The 18,088-nt window shown below is 34.4% G+C and overlaps 1 protein-coding gene across 3 annotated transcripts; it reads right to left on the minus strand.

Annotated features, from left to right (window-relative positions):
• Nucleotides 1-329: 329 nt before the first annotated feature.
• LOC103608340 (rab-3A-interacting protein) lies at nucleotides 330-15,483 on the minus strand. Of its 3 annotated transcripts, XM_008592784.1 has the most exons (8): nucleotides 15,403-15,483; nucleotides 14,639-14,842; nucleotides 14,428-14,484; nucleotides 11,567-11,695; nucleotides 10,199-10,311; nucleotides 4,732-4,831; nucleotides 4,546-4,615; nucleotides 330-1,675 (listed from the first exon to the last, which is right to left on the minus strand). In XM_008592784.1, exons 1-8 carry the CDS (start codon nucleotides 15,466-15,468, stop codon nucleotides 1,593-1,595), a joined length of 822 nt encoding a protein of 273 aa, XP_008591006.1. In that variant the 5' UTR covers nucleotides 15,469-15,483; the 3' UTR covers nucleotides 330-1,592. The 3 variants fall into 3 exon arrangements, with proteins under 3 accessions (XP_008591006.1, XP_008591007.1, XP_008591010.1); XM_008592785.1 differs by lacking the exon at nucleotides 14,428-14,484; XM_008592788.1 differs by lacking the exon at nucleotides 4,732-4,831 and having other exon boundaries at nucleotides 1,588-1,675.
• Nucleotides 15,484-18,088: the final 2,605 nt, after the last annotated feature.

Here is an 18,088-nt window from a genome sequence, read left to right on the forward strand (position 1 = left end):
TTTTTGTTCTTCTTCTAGAAGCTTTAGAGTTTTAGCTTTTACACTTAGGTATATGATATATTTCAAATTAAAGTGTTGTGGTGTGAGATAGGATAGTGTTTTAAATTTTCTACTTAATTATCCAGTATCTCTGGTTGAAAGCCTTTTTCTTTCTCCACTGAACTGGCTTTGTATAGGGCAATCTACCTCTGGACTTTATTAGCTTCCACTGACACCTATATCTAATCTCATGGCAGTGCACTTTTCATTGATTACAATACCTGTATAATGCCTCGGGAAATCAAGTAGTATAAGTACTTCGCTTTGGATTTTTCTTTAAAGATTGCTTGTATTTGTCCAGTTTCTATTAATTTTTATATAAATTTTAAAAAGCATATGCCATTTTACAATATTTTGCACTTTAAAATTAGAGCTTGCACATTCTTAATTAATCTATTCACATGTAAAACAATCCCCCAACATCTAAACATAATTATGTTAAAAATTCCATAAGCAACATACAGTGATTAATATGTTTAGATTTAGAAACAGGGAAAAAATATTTAAGTTAAGAAAAAAAGCAAGAGAATCTACTTGTTGTTTCAGAAATATGTATATATAGGTAGAAAATATCTGAAAGCTGAAAGAAATATTAATGATAGCTTTCTCTAGATGAGAGATTAAAGTGGCTTTTCACTTCTTTTTGCTTTTCTTTACTTAATATATTTCTACCACGAACCTCTTTTATAAATAACTTTAATAAATAGTTTCTCCATGAGTCAGTTTTACAATTTGCAACTTACAGATCAATTGGTTCTATGATCAGTATATACTTTCCATGTACCACTGTTTCAACTCATACCACCTCAAACCTCCTTGGGCACACATTAAACTCCTTATTTATCTTTATATCCCTCCAGTGCCAATACAGGGCTCAAAATATATAAAAATATGAACACATTACATTAAGATGCTCAAGAATGCATCTCTGGGATAAACTATGACTGCTCTTTATCTATTAAATTTAACAAATCACCATAATAAAGGAATTCTTTAAATTACAGAGAGAATGATTAAAACAGTAACTTTCAAACTTTTCAGCAGTAGAATTCCTTCTTGAAATAAAATCTTTTTGCGATGTTCAACACATAAAACAGATAAAAATAGAGCATTTCTAGTGGGAGTGGGGGCCATGCAGAGGTGAGTCCTGTCTACTTAGACTTCTTCCTTGCCTCTCACAGGCTGCTGTGCAGTTTGAAAATTACTATTTAATACATTTTGTTGACCCTAAATGTCATGTCAAAGCTGGAAGAGAAAAAAAAAACACATTTTCAATCTAACATTTATTTAGTTGTGGGGTGGGGTGTTTTTTTTGCAATTATAAATTACAATCACTAGTACGCCTGTAATTTTTTATAGTGCGTTCAACTAAAGAATAAGCAAACACAGCATAGGTCAGTTTTAAAAGAAATCATGGTACTACTTAGCGTAATTTGCAAAAGGGGGAAAAAGTCTTGGGCCCACTCCTTGGAAATAAATATCAAGTAACCATAAAAATATTCAGCCATTTTTCAGTTTTTCAGGGAGGTTCATGCACGGTACCACGCAGAGCATCAGAGTTCCTCTTTGAAATATCCCAGCTTTGCCAATGACATCTCTTTTCTCAACTGCATAACTTCCCAAAACATCTGATCGACTATACAAACAGAAGAGAGAGACATGTAAATCATAAAATATCATCTTAATTATTTTTAATGCTTCGCTCAAAATTTAAGATTAGCTGAAATGCCACTTGGGCATTTCCTAATGATGTACCTAATGCCTAGGCATTCTTTTGATTTTTCAGACTTTTAAACATACTTGTAAGCATCCCAGTTTTATCAATAAATAAGCAATATTCACCAGTTTTGTTTCAACTATTTGTTAGATACATGAGACTATCACTTTAGCCCAAGAAAAAGAGTAAATAGTAATGCTGCTGCCTTCATAAGTATACTCAATGTTTAATTATTCAAGAGTTATTATCTAACTTTAGGATCTTCTTGCTCTAGTTTGCTATATCTTGGCCATTTCACTCTTCATTAACACTATGAGGGAGCACAGAAAAAAGGAAAAGGAGAGTTAATCCAGAAAACTCAGTAACATTCTTTGTAATAACAGGGAAAGGTTTTGTATATGGCTCAAATTAGAAATAAAAATAAATGTAAAGGATGATCTGTAAATTTTAATTATCTTTATAGTCATCCTTTGGTATCCACAGGGGATTGGTTCCAGGACATCCCATGGATACCAGAATCCACAAATGCACAAGCCCCCATTATAAAATGGCACAGTATTCACATAAAGCCTACAGTACTTATGTAAGTCTACAGTATAAATGGCATAGTATTTGCATAAAGTATATACTCCCATATACTTTAAATCATCTTTAGATTACTTTTAATTCCTAATACAATGTAAATATTACTTAAATTGTTCCTAAACTATATTGTTTAGAGAATAATGAAAAGAAAAAAGTCTGCATATGTTCAGTAGACGCAATTTTTTTCCAAATATTTGCTTTCTTTTTATTTGTGTGTGTGTGTGGCTGGCCAGTATGGGGATCTGAACCCTTGACCTTGTTGTTATAACACCACACTCTAACCAACTGAGCTAACCAGCCAGTCCTTTTTTCCAAATATCTTCGATCTATGGTTGACTGAATGTAGGGATGCTGAACCTACAACTACGGAGGGCCAAATGTACTTCTGTAAGTTCCCACTGTAAGCAGAAAAAAGTTGGCTAGATATTTCAGACAATAAAATGTCTTCATTTGATATATGATCAGATTAGACTGATTTAGATCAGGCATCTTCAACCAGGGGAGTTTTGTAGCCCAGGGTACATAAAGCAATGTCTGAATACGTTTTTCATTGTCACATGAGGGTTGCACTACTGGCACCTAGTGAGTAATTGCAGGGATGCTGTTAAATATCCTATAATACACAAGACAGCCCTCCAAAACAAAGAATTATCCTGCTCAAAATGTCGATAATACCAACGTCGAGAAACTCTGCTTTAGATTCAGCTCTCCTAACTCCTTTTTTGGCACAAGAACAGATAATAGATTTTTAAATTTATAATACTTGTCTACTACAAATCCACACCATATATGATGTGTATCTAATACTGTGAAGTTGAAAAGTGACAGAAACCAGAGAACATGACAACTTTTATCACCATCAACCCCACCATCATTTATGACACTTTCTTCCTATTTTCGTAAAGTAAATCAACTTTCAGTCTTCCCTACAAACACTTTATTTTAACAAGGAGAAAAATATGACTAACAATTTAACTTAACATAAATCATCTGTTCTCCAGTTTAAATCATATCCACCAACAGGTATTCAAAAAGATTTCAACTTTATTAAAGTCATTAAATATTATATAGTTTAAAGACTTCTTCTGTGCTATGTAGCTTTTTGAAATTCAACATTAATTAGAGACAGGTTTCGTCCCTGTTCTTTTAGGCATTAAAATCCATTTATATGGTATTCTAAGTAAATATGACTTTTTTCAATACACCAGAGTTTGAGAAAAGCTACACCATGTTTTTATTAGCATGACTAATTTTTCCACAGAATTAAGATTAAGATGTTTGGGACACCTAAAAAAATATATACAGGAAAATTTCCAACAAATACAAATACAAAACTGGCATAAATTTGTCCCTAACCCAGTATCTGCTATTTCTATTTTAAAACAATCACATGTACTCAAGAAATATTCCTTTGGAGCTGTCAAGCCATATCAGTTTTTGCCTGATATATAAGACATTCATCTATAAAACCAGCAGTAATCATGTAAGACTGTATTAAAAATATTAACACACGTGCATTAGCTTGGCTCTGCTGGATATATCATCTGCTTGCTTCTACTAACTTAGAATACAGTAATCTTTATTCCATTCAGAATTTTCTTTGTAACTACTTTATTAATTCACACATCACAGTAGGAAATACAAGAAAAACATCGTTAGCTCTTTCATGGTTTCCATCAATTAAATTAAATCTGACCACTTCTAGAGCTGGCTTATTTCCATTTCTTAAGGAATAAATTCAGTGAGCTTTGTACTCTCCTCACATCTACCATCTGGTTTATCATGTACCCCTTAAGAGTTATGGCTCAAAATTCGAAATTAAGAGTAAAATGAGGCAAGCAAAAGAATATATTTTTGAAAAGGGATATTTGTTCTCAAATTCTCCACACATTTTATTAGAACTATAAAAGGGATTCAGTACAAATATACCAAAAATACCCACAAAATTTTTGACATAACAAGTGAGTGAAGGTTATCTTTTGGGAAGCTGAACACACATTCTGGTAAGGAGCCATTGCTCAAAATATTTTGCATTTTCTATTTTGGAATTGTTTTCAAAGATTGGAAAACTAAAATAAATCTTTTTGATCATTAACAAAGATAAAAAGAAATACACCAACATTAATTTATTTGAACATGACTACTTGTCCTTTTTTGGCTGAACTTTTTAATGTAAATATTTATAATGAATTAAGAGCACTCACCATCCTGCTGTTTCACAAGTCCCTGCTGAATATATCGTATGTATGTAAAAAAGTTACATACAGAAGTGATCTAGGCCAAAAGGAAAAAATGTCATGAATAGTCAAATATTTCATATCAAAGTGAGCTTTATTGAAATTCATGATTAAATTTTTAAATCATATTAAATTCATGATTAAGTCACTTACCCTGTACCTACAAAAAGGAGAAATATAATAATAGTTGCTTGAGTCCCCTAATTTAATTCTGTGTTTACAGGACTTACTCTGGCCAGTAAGAGCACATTTTCTGTAAAATAATGATAAATTTTAGTTTTTTAAAATTAAAAGCAGTTTGCCCCTACCTTCTGTACTAGCTGTTCATTCACTCAGTATGACAACAAATATTTGAGAGTCTCCTATGTAAGGCTCTACTCTAGAAGCTGGGTTGCAGTGGTGAAAAGGACAAAGTCCCTGCCCTTGTGGGACTTAATTTTAGTATATGCTTAATACCATAATATTAACTAGGGTTCTAGAAAGAGAAACTAGATATTTTAAATATATGCCCTATCTTGGAGAATTTACAAATGAGTAATCAGCTGTAGGACAGCTCTCAGCTTTCTATCAACACTTCAACTTCTCAGTTGGAAAAAAACCTAGAGATGATTGTTCACGTCTCAAAACATGTTACTGATAGCTGGCAAGACTCCAGATGAGACACTTTTTGTTTGGTTAGTTAATTGGATTATATTCATTTAATATAGGACCTAGGGAGAAGTACAAAGGATAGCCACCTTATAAAAATACTGAATCTTAATAATTATATAAAGAATACAACACATTTCATACTCTCCTTTCTATTTGCATACTATAAAATCTAAACTTTTGCATAAGGCTTTCTGGCTGGGATTAGGCTGTAAGCCTCTTGAGGGCAGGGACTGTGTTTTATTTATTTTTAAATGCCTGACACCAAGCATGTGCCTGGCACACAGCAGACATTCAATGACTACTGAATAAGTGATGGGCCACCTGTCACTCTACTGCTCCACGAGATGAAGCTGGCTTACATATCAGGCTGGACTTGCTCAGCTGTCACCCTCCTAAGGTAGGAGCTTGGCTAAATACAATTATAACTCCAATGCAAAATTGGCGTAGCTCTAAGTAAAATAAAGTGGCCAACAGTATTTTATATGACATTATAAATTATGTAATAAAGAAAAATATATTAAATTAACAACATTAAATTTCAGTTATACTTATAAAAAGTATGACATATGTGTCTCCATATTAAGAAAACACATGGAGACTGTACATTTGAAACAGGATAATTTTGAGGTACCCATTCAAATCACAAACCAATTTTATCTCTTCAAAGAGATTTTGCACCATTGTTCCTTTTTTAGTAAATTCATTTAATAATCTGAAACAATATTTAAAAGCACTAATTAGTAACTTGGGGAAGAAAGAAGAAAAAGAAATTCAAGGCACAAGTGTTGGAAGTCCATGAAACTTCCAAAAGTATAATTTATACAAGAGGGAAAAGTACCACCAAACTGATAAAAATTAATTTACACACAATCTTCTGGAAACAGACATATACCTGTTCAACATATATCTACTCTTTTGTCTAATTTTGAAAGGGTTCTGCTAGAGGTTTTAAGTATCAACTTTTAAAACAATAAAAAAGCGTTTCTTCAATGATCTCATTTCTAAAGTCATTTGTAAACTGTTCACATCCAATATATTTTTATTAGAGCCAGTATTCAATGCTGTCTTCTGACCTCCACCTCTCAAGATGTTTTTTTTAACAAGCTACACTACTTTAATATCTCTTTACAGACTTATTCCCAAGATTTCAAACCCTTGCTTGTCATTTTCACTTGGGGGTGTCTACACATCTAAATTTAGATTCATAATCTTCTTCCCCAAACCAGAGTCTTTACTATATATTTCCAAAATTATTTCAAATCATTATTTCAGTCAGTCATCTCTAACTCCTTTCTCTTTTACCTATCCCCCCACCGCTATCTAATTTTTCTTTCTTAATATTTGTCACATCTCTCCTTTCCTCTACATACACTCACCATCCTGTGAACACACTTTGTTTTCTTGTTTCTAGGCCTTCGGTCATTTATAGTGTTCTTTATCTGAAGTCCAGCTATGCTTCAAAACTTCAGATCAAATCTCCCTCCCTCCAAAGAGAGTCTCTGGTCACACCTGGAATGATCTTGTCTTCTTCACAATTCCTATAGCACTGTCTCATTTAGTTATTACCTTCATAACCTAGTCCACAAGAGTCTTGCCCAGAACCATATTCCACATTTCATAAAAGAAGACAGTTTTTTTCCACACAATATGCTCTACAAACATCCTGGCTTGTGGCCCATTCCCACAAGCACGATATACTTAAACTATGTAAACCATTCTCTAAACCTATGTAATTATTTTACTAAAATGCTATAAATCCACTTTAACTGACATCCCTATTTGTCATCATTTGATAATATCTGCACATACATGTGATATTATGCAAGCACAAATTTTGAATTCTACAATAAAAATTGTTATATGCTATATTTAAAACAAAGTATATATGAATATTGCCATCATTAAATTTAATTCTCCATTTTTGGGGTTGAAGGATCAGGATAAAAACACTTGAGTGTCTGCAGAATTTAAGAATATAAATCCAGCCGGTCAAGATGGCAGAAAAGACAGTCCCCAGCATCACTGTCTCCCACAAATCAACCAATTAACAACTATAAAAAAGCAACAACAGCCAAGCTGGGGTCACTAGAGCTCAGGGGAAAAGGAGGAGAGACCTACAGAGTGCATGTAGGTGGGAGAAGCCATGATGAGAGAAAAAAAAACTGCCCCGACCATTTCATGCCTTGGCTGCTTTAAGGCTGGAGCTGCTGAGCGCAGAGCAGGAACTGGCAAAAACTGCTGCTGTGCCCTTCAGATGAAGTTGCTTGGAGGCAGCAGGGGAGAAGAGCACCTTGGTGGGCCCCAGGCCAGCCAGACCACTAATAGAGTTCCTGTGGACCCACACAGGAGCAAGGAGACACAACAACTGAAAAAAAGGAGCTACTCAGAGGCCAGTGAGTCATCACAAGGGACCAGCCTATGGCCCATCCCATGGGAAGTGTTTGCAGCCTGGGTGGTGAGGGAGACAGGCCCACTGGGGAAACACTGGGGCACAGCAAGGACAGCTGACCAGCACCCCAATCAGTGAAGGACTGCTCAGAGGAGACTGAGGAATATAGAATTGCATGGGATACAGTTTGATGAAAAGACTCTGGCCCAGATCAGAGTTTCTACACAAACCCAGGTCCACCAGCTCTCTGGAGAACCTGAAGTACCTATAAAGTCAACCATTAAAACCTGAGCTGCACAAAAAGCCTTCCCTAGGGAATCAACAGCAAAGCAACAATTTAGCTAAAACACATAGCACAAGTACTGGTCCCCACAGGAAGTTCCCCCATTTTGGAAGTAAGCAAAAGAAAAAAAAAATTAGTTCTGGCCCAGGCACACTGCCAGCAAGCCCCAAGGCACAGAGCCAAGCACCAGACCCACCTCCCACAACTAGGCACACCACCTATGCCTCGGGGCCCACCCAGGGTCCTGAGGCATGGATCTAGGGACCAAACCCTCACCCCACAACCAGGCACAAACTGCCAGTCCCAAGGAGCATGCCCAAAACATCACCTCCATGTGGGCAGCCCACCACAGCTACCACAATAACCATGGTGGCTGCAAAAGTGGCTAGACACCACACCTTGCAGATGGTCCACCAGCCAATGGAGTACACTGACACAAGGAGAGTCACCAGCAGAGATAAAGAAAAGAGGAGGATGTCTCTCTCCACAAATGAAAGTGGTAGACACCACAAACACCATGGAGATGGTCCGCCAGCCACTGGAGTGCATTGACACAAGGAGAGTCACCAGCAGAGATAAAGAAAAGAGGAGGATGTCTCTCTCCACAAAGCCCATTCCAGAGTGACAGTAGAAGCATCTGCTCTACAATAATATTGGGGGACCTGAACACACCTCTCTGCATTGGACAGATCATCTAGGCAACAAATCAACAGAGTAACAATCATCTAGGCAACAAATCGACAGAATAACTATTATTCTATCAGAAGGAAAGAAGAAATGTAGGGTAATTAAGGGCGGGGGGGAAGGAGAGGGAGAGAGGGAGAAACTGGACAAGGGGCATAAAGAATAAGTATGATTTGTAACAATATATATGCAAGTAATATTGATTAATTAGAAGAGGAGGGGGAAGGAGGAGGGGGATGGGGAGAGATTGGACAAGGGGCATAAAGAATAAGTATGATTTGTAACAATATATATGCAAGTAATATTGATTTGACCAACATATGTCAACTTTGAATACCAAAAATAAGTATAAGCAATTACGATTCAATAAAAAAATTTTTTTAAAAAAAAGAATATAAATCCATTCTCCAAAATTCAAAGGCCACTGTGCTACAGATGTGGCACAGTGAGAGTGTAAAACTGGACACAACTCTAGGTGGATGTGTGGCTCACAGAGCAAATGCATGACTATGTACACTCCACAAACGGTCACCCAAATACCAACATTGTGCAATCTTGCTGAGAATGTAACATGCATAACAAGAAACAGGAAGAGCCATACAGTTCTTATAACAGGCTTTAACACAGACCTACTAGTTAATCTCAACCAGTCTTTTCCTCTTCTGGCTTCAAAATAACACTGACAGCAGTCAATTATTGCTTTCTATCAGCTCTCTTGTGCCTTCCAGATCCTATATTGATCTAGTTCTTAACTACTAACTCAGAAGGTTCCTCAAAAGCTTCCCATGGCATTTTTTAAACAGAAACCAAGGCACAATTGTACCTTTGTTTTAGACAAAACCTTTACCTTTGCCAAAGGTTTTAGGTACTGGTTTCAGTCTATCCACCTCAGATGACTGGATGAAAAAAAGCCTGCCTTTCTATGAAATGTGGAAGTCTTACTTCTGAAGATTTATAATTTCCAAATCTCTCTCTCCTATGAAAGACAGAGCTGATTATTTACCAAAGTGAGAATCTTCTATAACAATACAAAAGGAGAGGACTAATCTAGTCTTTTTGGTACTCTGACTCTGTTTTCATGCTTGATAAGACTTGTTCTAACTCAGTATTTTCCCAAACTGTGTTTGTCTGTTTGGCGGCTGGCGTGTACGAGGATCCAAACTATGACCTTGGTGTTACAAGGCTGCATTCTTACCAACTGAGCTAATGGCTAGACCCCCAACTGTTTTTAATGGTGAATCTCAGAAAGAAATATTTCATACAGAAACCCAGTACACACAGCTACACATATACATATAAAAAACCAAAATTCTGTTTATGACCCACCAACCTGATTTCCTGATCCACTAATGGGTAACAACATGGGGTTAAAAAACCAAAAAAAAACCCCACCATGTTTTTAATCTCTAGTTTACCTGGATCCCTATATTTTTATAATTAAAAGGGTTCTCCTTTGATGCTAAATTTGAAATGCTATATTCCACAATGTCTAGGAATTTGTCTTTAGGCTGCAAAGAGTTAACCACATTTAAAACTAGGAAAATTAAATAAATGCAACACATAAAATTTCAAAAATTCAGTATCTTCCACAAGTTCTGGATGTGAAAACCTACTTTGGTCCTCCACATTCGACTGCAGAAGCTTTCACAAATCGAACAGGTTGCAATCCCACAGGTTCAATGCTTAGAGTATTATTTTCCACAGCCTCCAGAACAGCTGAAGCCAACTTTAATGAAATAAAAACTATTAGATGCTATGATGGCAGGAAAATATCAAATTGTATTCTATAATAAAATGATTTCATAAATTATTTTTCCCCTGAGTCCTACCAGCTTAGCCTTAGCGAATAACAAAGAAAGAAACCATGTAATCTTGTTTATTTTTTTTCTTTTATAATTCAAACTCTGTTATGAAAGGTAATTTCATTATAGTGAAATAACTTATCTCATTATCTGGAAGAGAATTAAAGATATTAATTTAAGTTCTGTCTGCTATTTATCCGCCGTAACCACCGACTGTTAATGCCACTTCAAAATGAATATCCTCATGCTTTATTTTGCTAAATTATGCAATATTCTTAATACTGGTCACTTATAAAACAGCAATATATATTAGTTATAGCTACATATTTTCTGAATTTGTATTTATTTGCACAAGAGTGAGTCTACAAAAGAATTAACTGAATAATCAAATATTAAATGCCCAGATGGAAATGGTAGCAACTGATAAACAGCAGATGAAACAGGCAATTTTCTTCAGTCCAGCAAGATTACTGATACCGAACAGGCTACCTGAAACCAGGTACAGAGGCACAATGAACAACACATATTCACATCAAAAGTGTTACACTGTTCATCTTAACTTTTCTTTAAAAGTAATGTTATCATTAAATTCTCAAAAGACTTAACATAAGACTCTTAAGATTAAATTTCTTAAACATTCGTTGAAAGGATATTTGTAGACAAATCTTTCACGTTTTAACAAATTAAAATTATTACGTTACATTTATATATATTTTTTAAAGTTTCTGTATCTACTTAATGCACTTCATTTTATCCTCTTAACAACTCTGTGACATAGGCAAAGGTGGTACTGTTTTTCCTGTTTCAAAGATAAATAAACTAAATATGATTTTTTATCATGTACAAATAAACCCAGCAAATTCCTTTAATGGAATGTATGTAGAGAACTTTCCTTACACTGAACCTTGGACTGAAAAATCAAGAAATAAGCCCTACTCCCACATACATATTTAATACTTCACTCGAACACAATACACATTTCACTGTGAATGATCCTCTGATTAAATAAGGAAAGATGTTCAGCAACTGAATGCCAAGAAATTATTATAATCCTAATATGGAATAGAGAAAATGGTAAAATATGACATTTTATAATAATTTATGTAAGAGATATTAAAATATGTAACATGATTAGAAACAACTCTAATGCATTCCCATTAAAATGAAAAAAAAATTTACCTCACTTTTTGAGAATGTTAAACATGGAAATATATCTTCCTGATAGATTTTGTCTAAGAAAGGACATGTTCTGTCCATGGTGGGCTCATCCTTCCAAGATCTGAATTCATTATACAAAGATAAATCAGCCTAACAAACAAACCAAAAGAAAACACAAAAAAAACTTTTTAAAAAGTACAGACATACAACCACTGTATAAAATTAAACATTATTGAAAGAAATGCTCTTCATTTAAAGTAATAAATTAAACCATTTTTGATTAGTTATAACACATGATAGCAATTTTTCTTTTTAAAAAATGACTCCCAAATGACTAACTGGCACTTTTCAACATATCTACTATGGTGTCCAATGATGCTACCATTATCTTCATCCCCATGTTCCCCAAAACTAATGTTGGAGTACCTCGGAACACACAAGTACACACTGTTTTGAATATAAAAAATGATGAAAAGTCTTTTCTGAAAATAATCAAAAAGTAATTTGGAGCCAAGTTAAGTAAAGCATTTGAGTTAACTGAGACTAATTAAATTTGAAATCTAGTTTGGGTCAAAAATGACACTAAATATTCTGTTACATGAAGAAATTCTCAAAAAAACTGCCAAAATGTTTACTGTAAAAGCAACAAGACTAAAAGATGCATAAATAGAGCCTCCTAAATTGACTATTTTCAAATACAAACATTTATTTAGATACTTTTGGTATAACATCCAGTAAGGACCACCTAAAGTATCAATAATAATGCCCTCTGGCAACTTCCTTCCTATTCAATCCTTCAGCTGTCCCTCTCCTTCCCTCTTCCCTATAACAAATTATCCCCAAGTATTCTTCCCTACAAATCCTCAGATTCTCTCAGCCCAACTCAATACCATCTGCTGGAGTACAAAGCTGCACCTAAACCAGCCACCCAGACACAGATCAGTCTCCCTCGTCCTCCTACAGCTCTAAGCCACTCTTGTCCAGAAGCACTGGATAAACTATAAAAGATGCACTGACTATAACTATGGCCCGCCTCTAGGATAGCTTAATCAAATGTGCAGGTGGGCTAAATGAAAGTAACAAAAGGCTAAGTGTACCCAAGCTTTCCTACAGACTTTCTTTTAAGGTGTATAATGGCAATATCAATGTGAATTTTTTTATCCCAATTCATAAATTCCTTGAATCAAAGCTAAAGGCAAACGGACAAAGAATATCAGCAGATAAGCAATACTTACATTTTCAAACTCATTTTCTTTGTAAAGTTTACTGAGAAAATGGACATAAACTCAAAAGCAAGTGAGTGGTAATTTAAGGAAAAATTCTAGTTTAAAGGAAGTACTTTAAACCATTTATTAAAAGTTGACTCTGTGCCAGGAACTATGGTAAGCACTTTTTAAACATTTAATCCTCACAGCTGTGCAAGACAGATATTATGATCCCCATTTGTAACCTGCCCAAGTTTACACAGCAAGAAAGCAGTAAAGTCGAACCTCAAATCTAAGTGACTTGATATTGCACATGTGTGTCTGCATGCATATGTGTGTTTTAAATACTTACAGAAGACATCTGCTAAACATGACTGAGTTCCCCATCGTGTTTTCTACAGAAACATGAACATGTTTCATTTTCTTTCTGACTGCTATATCTTTTTTTAAGACTTACACAGGTCAAATTTATGTTTTTCATTTGTCTAATAAGACTTTTTGACAAGTTTTCCACAAAACATCAGAATATCAGGAAAAAGTTATTATTTTGAAGTTATATGTTGCCTATTCATATTTTAAGGGATTTCAAAACCTAAAAATGAACCTTTAAAACGTTCCATGAGAACACATTTAAATTTTGTTATAACCAATAGGGGAAAAAAAGTAAATAATTACACATAATTAATGAGAAACCATAGCAAAAACACAAGTTGTACCAAGCAATTAAAAATGCTACTTAAATTCAAAGAAATTAGAAATAAAGATATGACTTAAAATGTTTCTTAAATATTTAACAGAAATCAACGTGAATTTTAGATTTTGTTGCATTCAGATTTGACCAACTATTCAACTTCTATCTCATTAACACCTTTTTATTAACATATAAACAAAATGCAATTCAATTAAAATAGGTAACAACCTTGGTTACTCAATTTAATAATCTCCTGGCTTCCATGTAACAACTTTGTTGTTGTTGAAACATAAGTGACTGTACATGTCTGTAGGGTACAGAGTTGCATATCAATACCCATGTGTGATATGTGATGCTCAAATCAGGATAATTAGTACATTCAATATTATACAGTATTAATCATTTTTTGTGGTGCTTTACCGATTCCTCCCTTACCCTCCTCCACCTCTCCCATACAACAACTTAACTGAACAAGCACACACATCTTCTTTCAAGATTAATGATGGACTTTAACAATGTAAAATATAGTTTTTAAGAAAAAAAAATGAGAATGATGCTTCATGGATTACTGATCAATCTTCTTGGAAATGCTTTCTCATAATGTGCAACAACTAAATTTAAAAACATATAATTATACAATTTTTATTCTAAACAGTTCAAAATATTTACACATTATTTCAGTTATCTTTATAACACATCTTTTAAAACGATAAGGCTACCATTATTTCTATATGTTCTTGCTTAATTATCTGAATTAACTCTAGGATTCCCTTACCAATATAAAAATCTGCATCTCCTAGAATTTTAATAAAGCAATGCACTGATCTTCAAGAAAATCACCATATTTTCATACATTTCTTATATTCATATTTTGTTAGAGCACCTTAGCAATAAATTTTGACTAGCCAGATCATTAAAGCCTCTCTCCTTTATGCAACACATGACAGTTTGCTCCCTAAATGAAATATTAAGATTAAGAAACTTACCAAGTTTCCAGCAGATACTCCAAGGTCAGCCAGGTAGACAATGGAAGTGAAGAATCCCTGAAAGCAGCCAACTCTAGATAAAGCCTCCCCCATTTTAATATTGCATATTTTGTACTAAAAATTTTGCTGGCAAAAATCATAACTGACACCTCAGTGATGAGAATTTAACAAGTATCAATAGAGTCAGAGGGTACAGTCCTTGACGAGTTACCTCTTTGCAGTCTTTTACAATTGGCTGTATCACACTGAGGTCCTGATGACTGACACCCATAGCACTGCTTGTGCTTTTATTTCTTGTATGCCCTTTTTTAAAAGGTGTCTTTCCACCTGGCAGGGGCTCTTGCGTAGGTGATGTTGGAGAACTGGACAATACAAGTGTCTTCAGTGCAGCTACTTCAGCTTGAAGTACGTCAATCTTGAAAAGAAATAACATTGTTGTTCACACTAAATATGTTTTATGACAGATGCACCTAAATGTTAGAAGTTTGGTCGAAACATTTTCAAAGATGGAAAAGAAGTTTAATTTGTATTTCCCGCAGATATATGGTTTGGATTCACAATTTTTTAAATTATCAAGCTATCTAACATTCTATGTGAATTTTCAAAATCTTCAAAACATAATAGCTTATGATAAGTTGTGGTTCACTCCTAAAATAGTTAAATTTAACATCATTTAGGTTGCTTTTCTCAGTGAATAAAGAAAATATTAACTTTAAAATTTGATTATATAATCATTTTGATAACACATTATTCACATAGCTTAAAATCATTTGGTTCTATTAGAAATGAACACCAAATATCCACTATAATTCTGTAGTAGCTATTTTCTTCTTTATATTTTTCTGTAATTTCCAAATCTAAAATAAGCACTTCTTTTACAACCAGAACATAATCCAACAGATGTTAAGGTATCTTTAAAATAGTAATCACTAATTTCTTTTAAGTTTTATACTATTGAAAGCAGCGAAAACCTACTTTTCCTTGTGCTTCTTTTAGCTGTTTTTCTGCTGTTGCCTGCTTGACATTTGCTTCTCTCACCATCTTATGGGCTTCCTGAAAAAGTTAACATATCAAATTTTGGAAACAAAGTATTTGGCATTTGTTTTAAAAAATCTTTCTCCAAGTGTCCATGACTGAAGCAAAGATATACAGATGCTCCTCCACTTACGATGTGGTTACATCTTGGTAAACACATCATTAAGTTGAAAATATTATAAATTGAAAGTGCATTTAATACACGTAAACTACACAAGCATCACAGCTTAGCCTACATTAAATATGCTCAGAATGCTTACATTAGCCTACAATTGGGCAAAATCATCCACCACAAAGCCTATTTTATAATAAAGTGTTGAATATCTCGTGTAACTTATTGAATACTGTACAAGTGAAAAATGGAATGGCTGTATGAGTACTCAAAGTATGGTTTTTACTGAATGTGTATTGCTTTTACACCATCATAAAGGTGAAAAATCTTAAGTTGAACCATCATAAATCAGAGACCGTCTGTACTATAAAGATATAACCTGAAAATAAGTATCCAATGTCAACTAGTGAAACAGCAGTTGATTATCAGGTAGACAAACTATTAGAAATTAATAACAGGTACCTTCTTTTAGTACCTATTACACCACTGAGACAGCCAAGTTGAGTTCAATCATTCTCAACAACACTTGTGTAAGGACTGTGAATGTGATGACGGAAAACAGACAATAACCCACATGTCAAAGCCAATTCCTTTGCAGTTAGGTTTTTGTGATTTTGTCACTATATATATATATTCATATTATTAGCCATAGCATAAACATATACGAGGAACAAGTAAAAACATTAACACATCACTAATGTTGCAGTTTACAGGAATAACAGAGAAGCCTTAGAACTTCCAATAAGAACATTCACAAGATATTAAGTGATGATTGTGTGCAGAGCAATCTAACAAGGCAAATCAGACTCCACCATTTAATAGGATCTTAATTTTTAGTACCACAAATATGAAGCTCTAGGTATTTAATTTTCCTTTATTCATATAATATTCACACATCAAACATTTATTCATAACATCTCTTGTGGTCTGATTACATTCTAATAATTAAATATCAGAGTAAAAATTCTGGATTTTATTGTAAGTGCAATAAAAATAAAAATAAAATAAAAGTGTTAACTTTTAAGAAAGAGAGTGACATGATCTTCCTTGCACTTAAAAATACTACATTGCTGTGTGGGATAATCCCCATAAGGGATTAAGGATGAACTGGAACAGTACATAAGGTGCTTGAAATAATACCCTGGGATGTAAGCATTTATATTTTAGAACTTCAATCTACAGCTTATTGGAAGGAAGGAAAGAAGGGAGGGAGCGAGGGAGGGAGGGAGGGAGGGAAGAAGGAAATATGCTTCAAAGGTATTTAATAGATAGTTTGAAAATGGTGCCCTCACTAGGTCTGTCAACTGTTCAGTGGTAGAGTGGAACAGTGGAAGACCACATCAGAGTTTGACAGAGGTACTGCCATTTGTTCATTTGCTCCTACAGTACTGTGATGAATTGTGCTTTGCATATGCCCACGACCACAAATTTACAGATCACAATAGTTTAAATTAGAGAATCTTTACTACTATGGGTCAAATGTGTCCCACACAGGTTCTTGTGTTGGACACTTGATCTCCATCATAACAGTGTTAAGAGGGTAGGAAATCGGATTATGGTAATTGAAAGGTGAGGCCTTTAAGAGGAGATTAGATTGTAAGGCCTATACCCTTATGAATGGGTTAAGCCATTGATGGTTTAATGGGTTGTCATGGGCATGATTATGATGGCTTTACAAGTAGAGCAAGTGAGCAGGTTAGCTCTCTTGCTTAGCCCACTCTTGCTACGTGACACCTCGCATTGCTGTGAAGAGTGAAGGCCTTACCAGATGTGTTCCCTAGACTGTGGATTTCTCAACCTCTGAAATGTAAGAAATAAATTTCATTCCTTCACAAACTGCCCAGTTTCAAGTACTTTGTTATAAGCAACAGAAACTAATACATTTACTTTAAATGATTTACAATAAGACAAGATTAACCATGAAAATATTCCATGCACCATTATGCTGGTTATCTTGGCAAAGATCTTAAAAGGTGTCAAATTCAATGAGTTAAGCATTTTCCTTTTTTAATAACAAATGTTTCAGATTTGCTGAATTTTTCTGGGATGGTAAGTGGCTATCAAAAGAACATTTTTTGTCAGATATTTTCAGAATAATAAACATACCTAACTTGACCCTTCAAGATAAGTGACACTTTTGACTATAAATGCAAAAGCAACTTACGCTATGAAGAGAATATTTGTTTAAATGTTTGGAAATGGACTATGCTTTCATTAATAGCACACTATGCAATTTGGACCAAACAAAATAGTGAAGAATTTGGGGCTAAGATCCAGGAGAAGTAAACCCAGAAAAGTGAGGTAAGATTTGAGGTGACTTTTCAGATATAGATATAAGAGATACAGTGAAAAGGCATAACATGCACTTAATTAGATTTCCAAAAGGAAAGGAGAGAGCTAGATTGAGGCAGAAGCGGTATCCACAAAGATAATGCACAGGATTTTTGCAAACAGACAACAGACAATGAAGGTAGATTCAATAAAAGTTTGAAAATTTTTCTAACACTCTGTCCT

Source organism: Galeopterus variegatus, unplaced genomic scaffold, assembly GCF_000696425.1.
Source record: "Galeopterus variegatus unplaced genomic scaffold, G_variegatus-3.0.2 Scaffold8327, whole genome shotgun sequence".
Taxonomy (NCBI): domain Eukaryota; kingdom Metazoa; phylum Chordata; class Mammalia; order Dermoptera; family Cynocephalidae; genus Galeopterus; species Galeopterus variegatus.

What these genes read in the sequence shown, in the direction of transcription:
- LOC103608340 (XM_008592784.1), bottom strand. Translation starts at nt 15,468, where the DNA reads ATGGTGAGAGAAGCAAATGTCAAGCAGGCAACAGCAGAAAAACAGCTA. An exon ending in TAACATTCTCAAAAAGTGAG is followed by an intron (nt 10,312 to 11,566) that starts GTAAATTTTTTT and finishes ATTTCATTAAAG; the next exon opens with TTGGCTTCAGCTGTTCTGGA. An exon ending in ACTTGTGAAACAGCAGGATG is followed by an intron (nt 1,676 to 4,545) that starts GTGAGTGCTCTT and finishes CTGTTTGTATAG; the next exon opens with TCGATCAGATGTTTTGGGAA.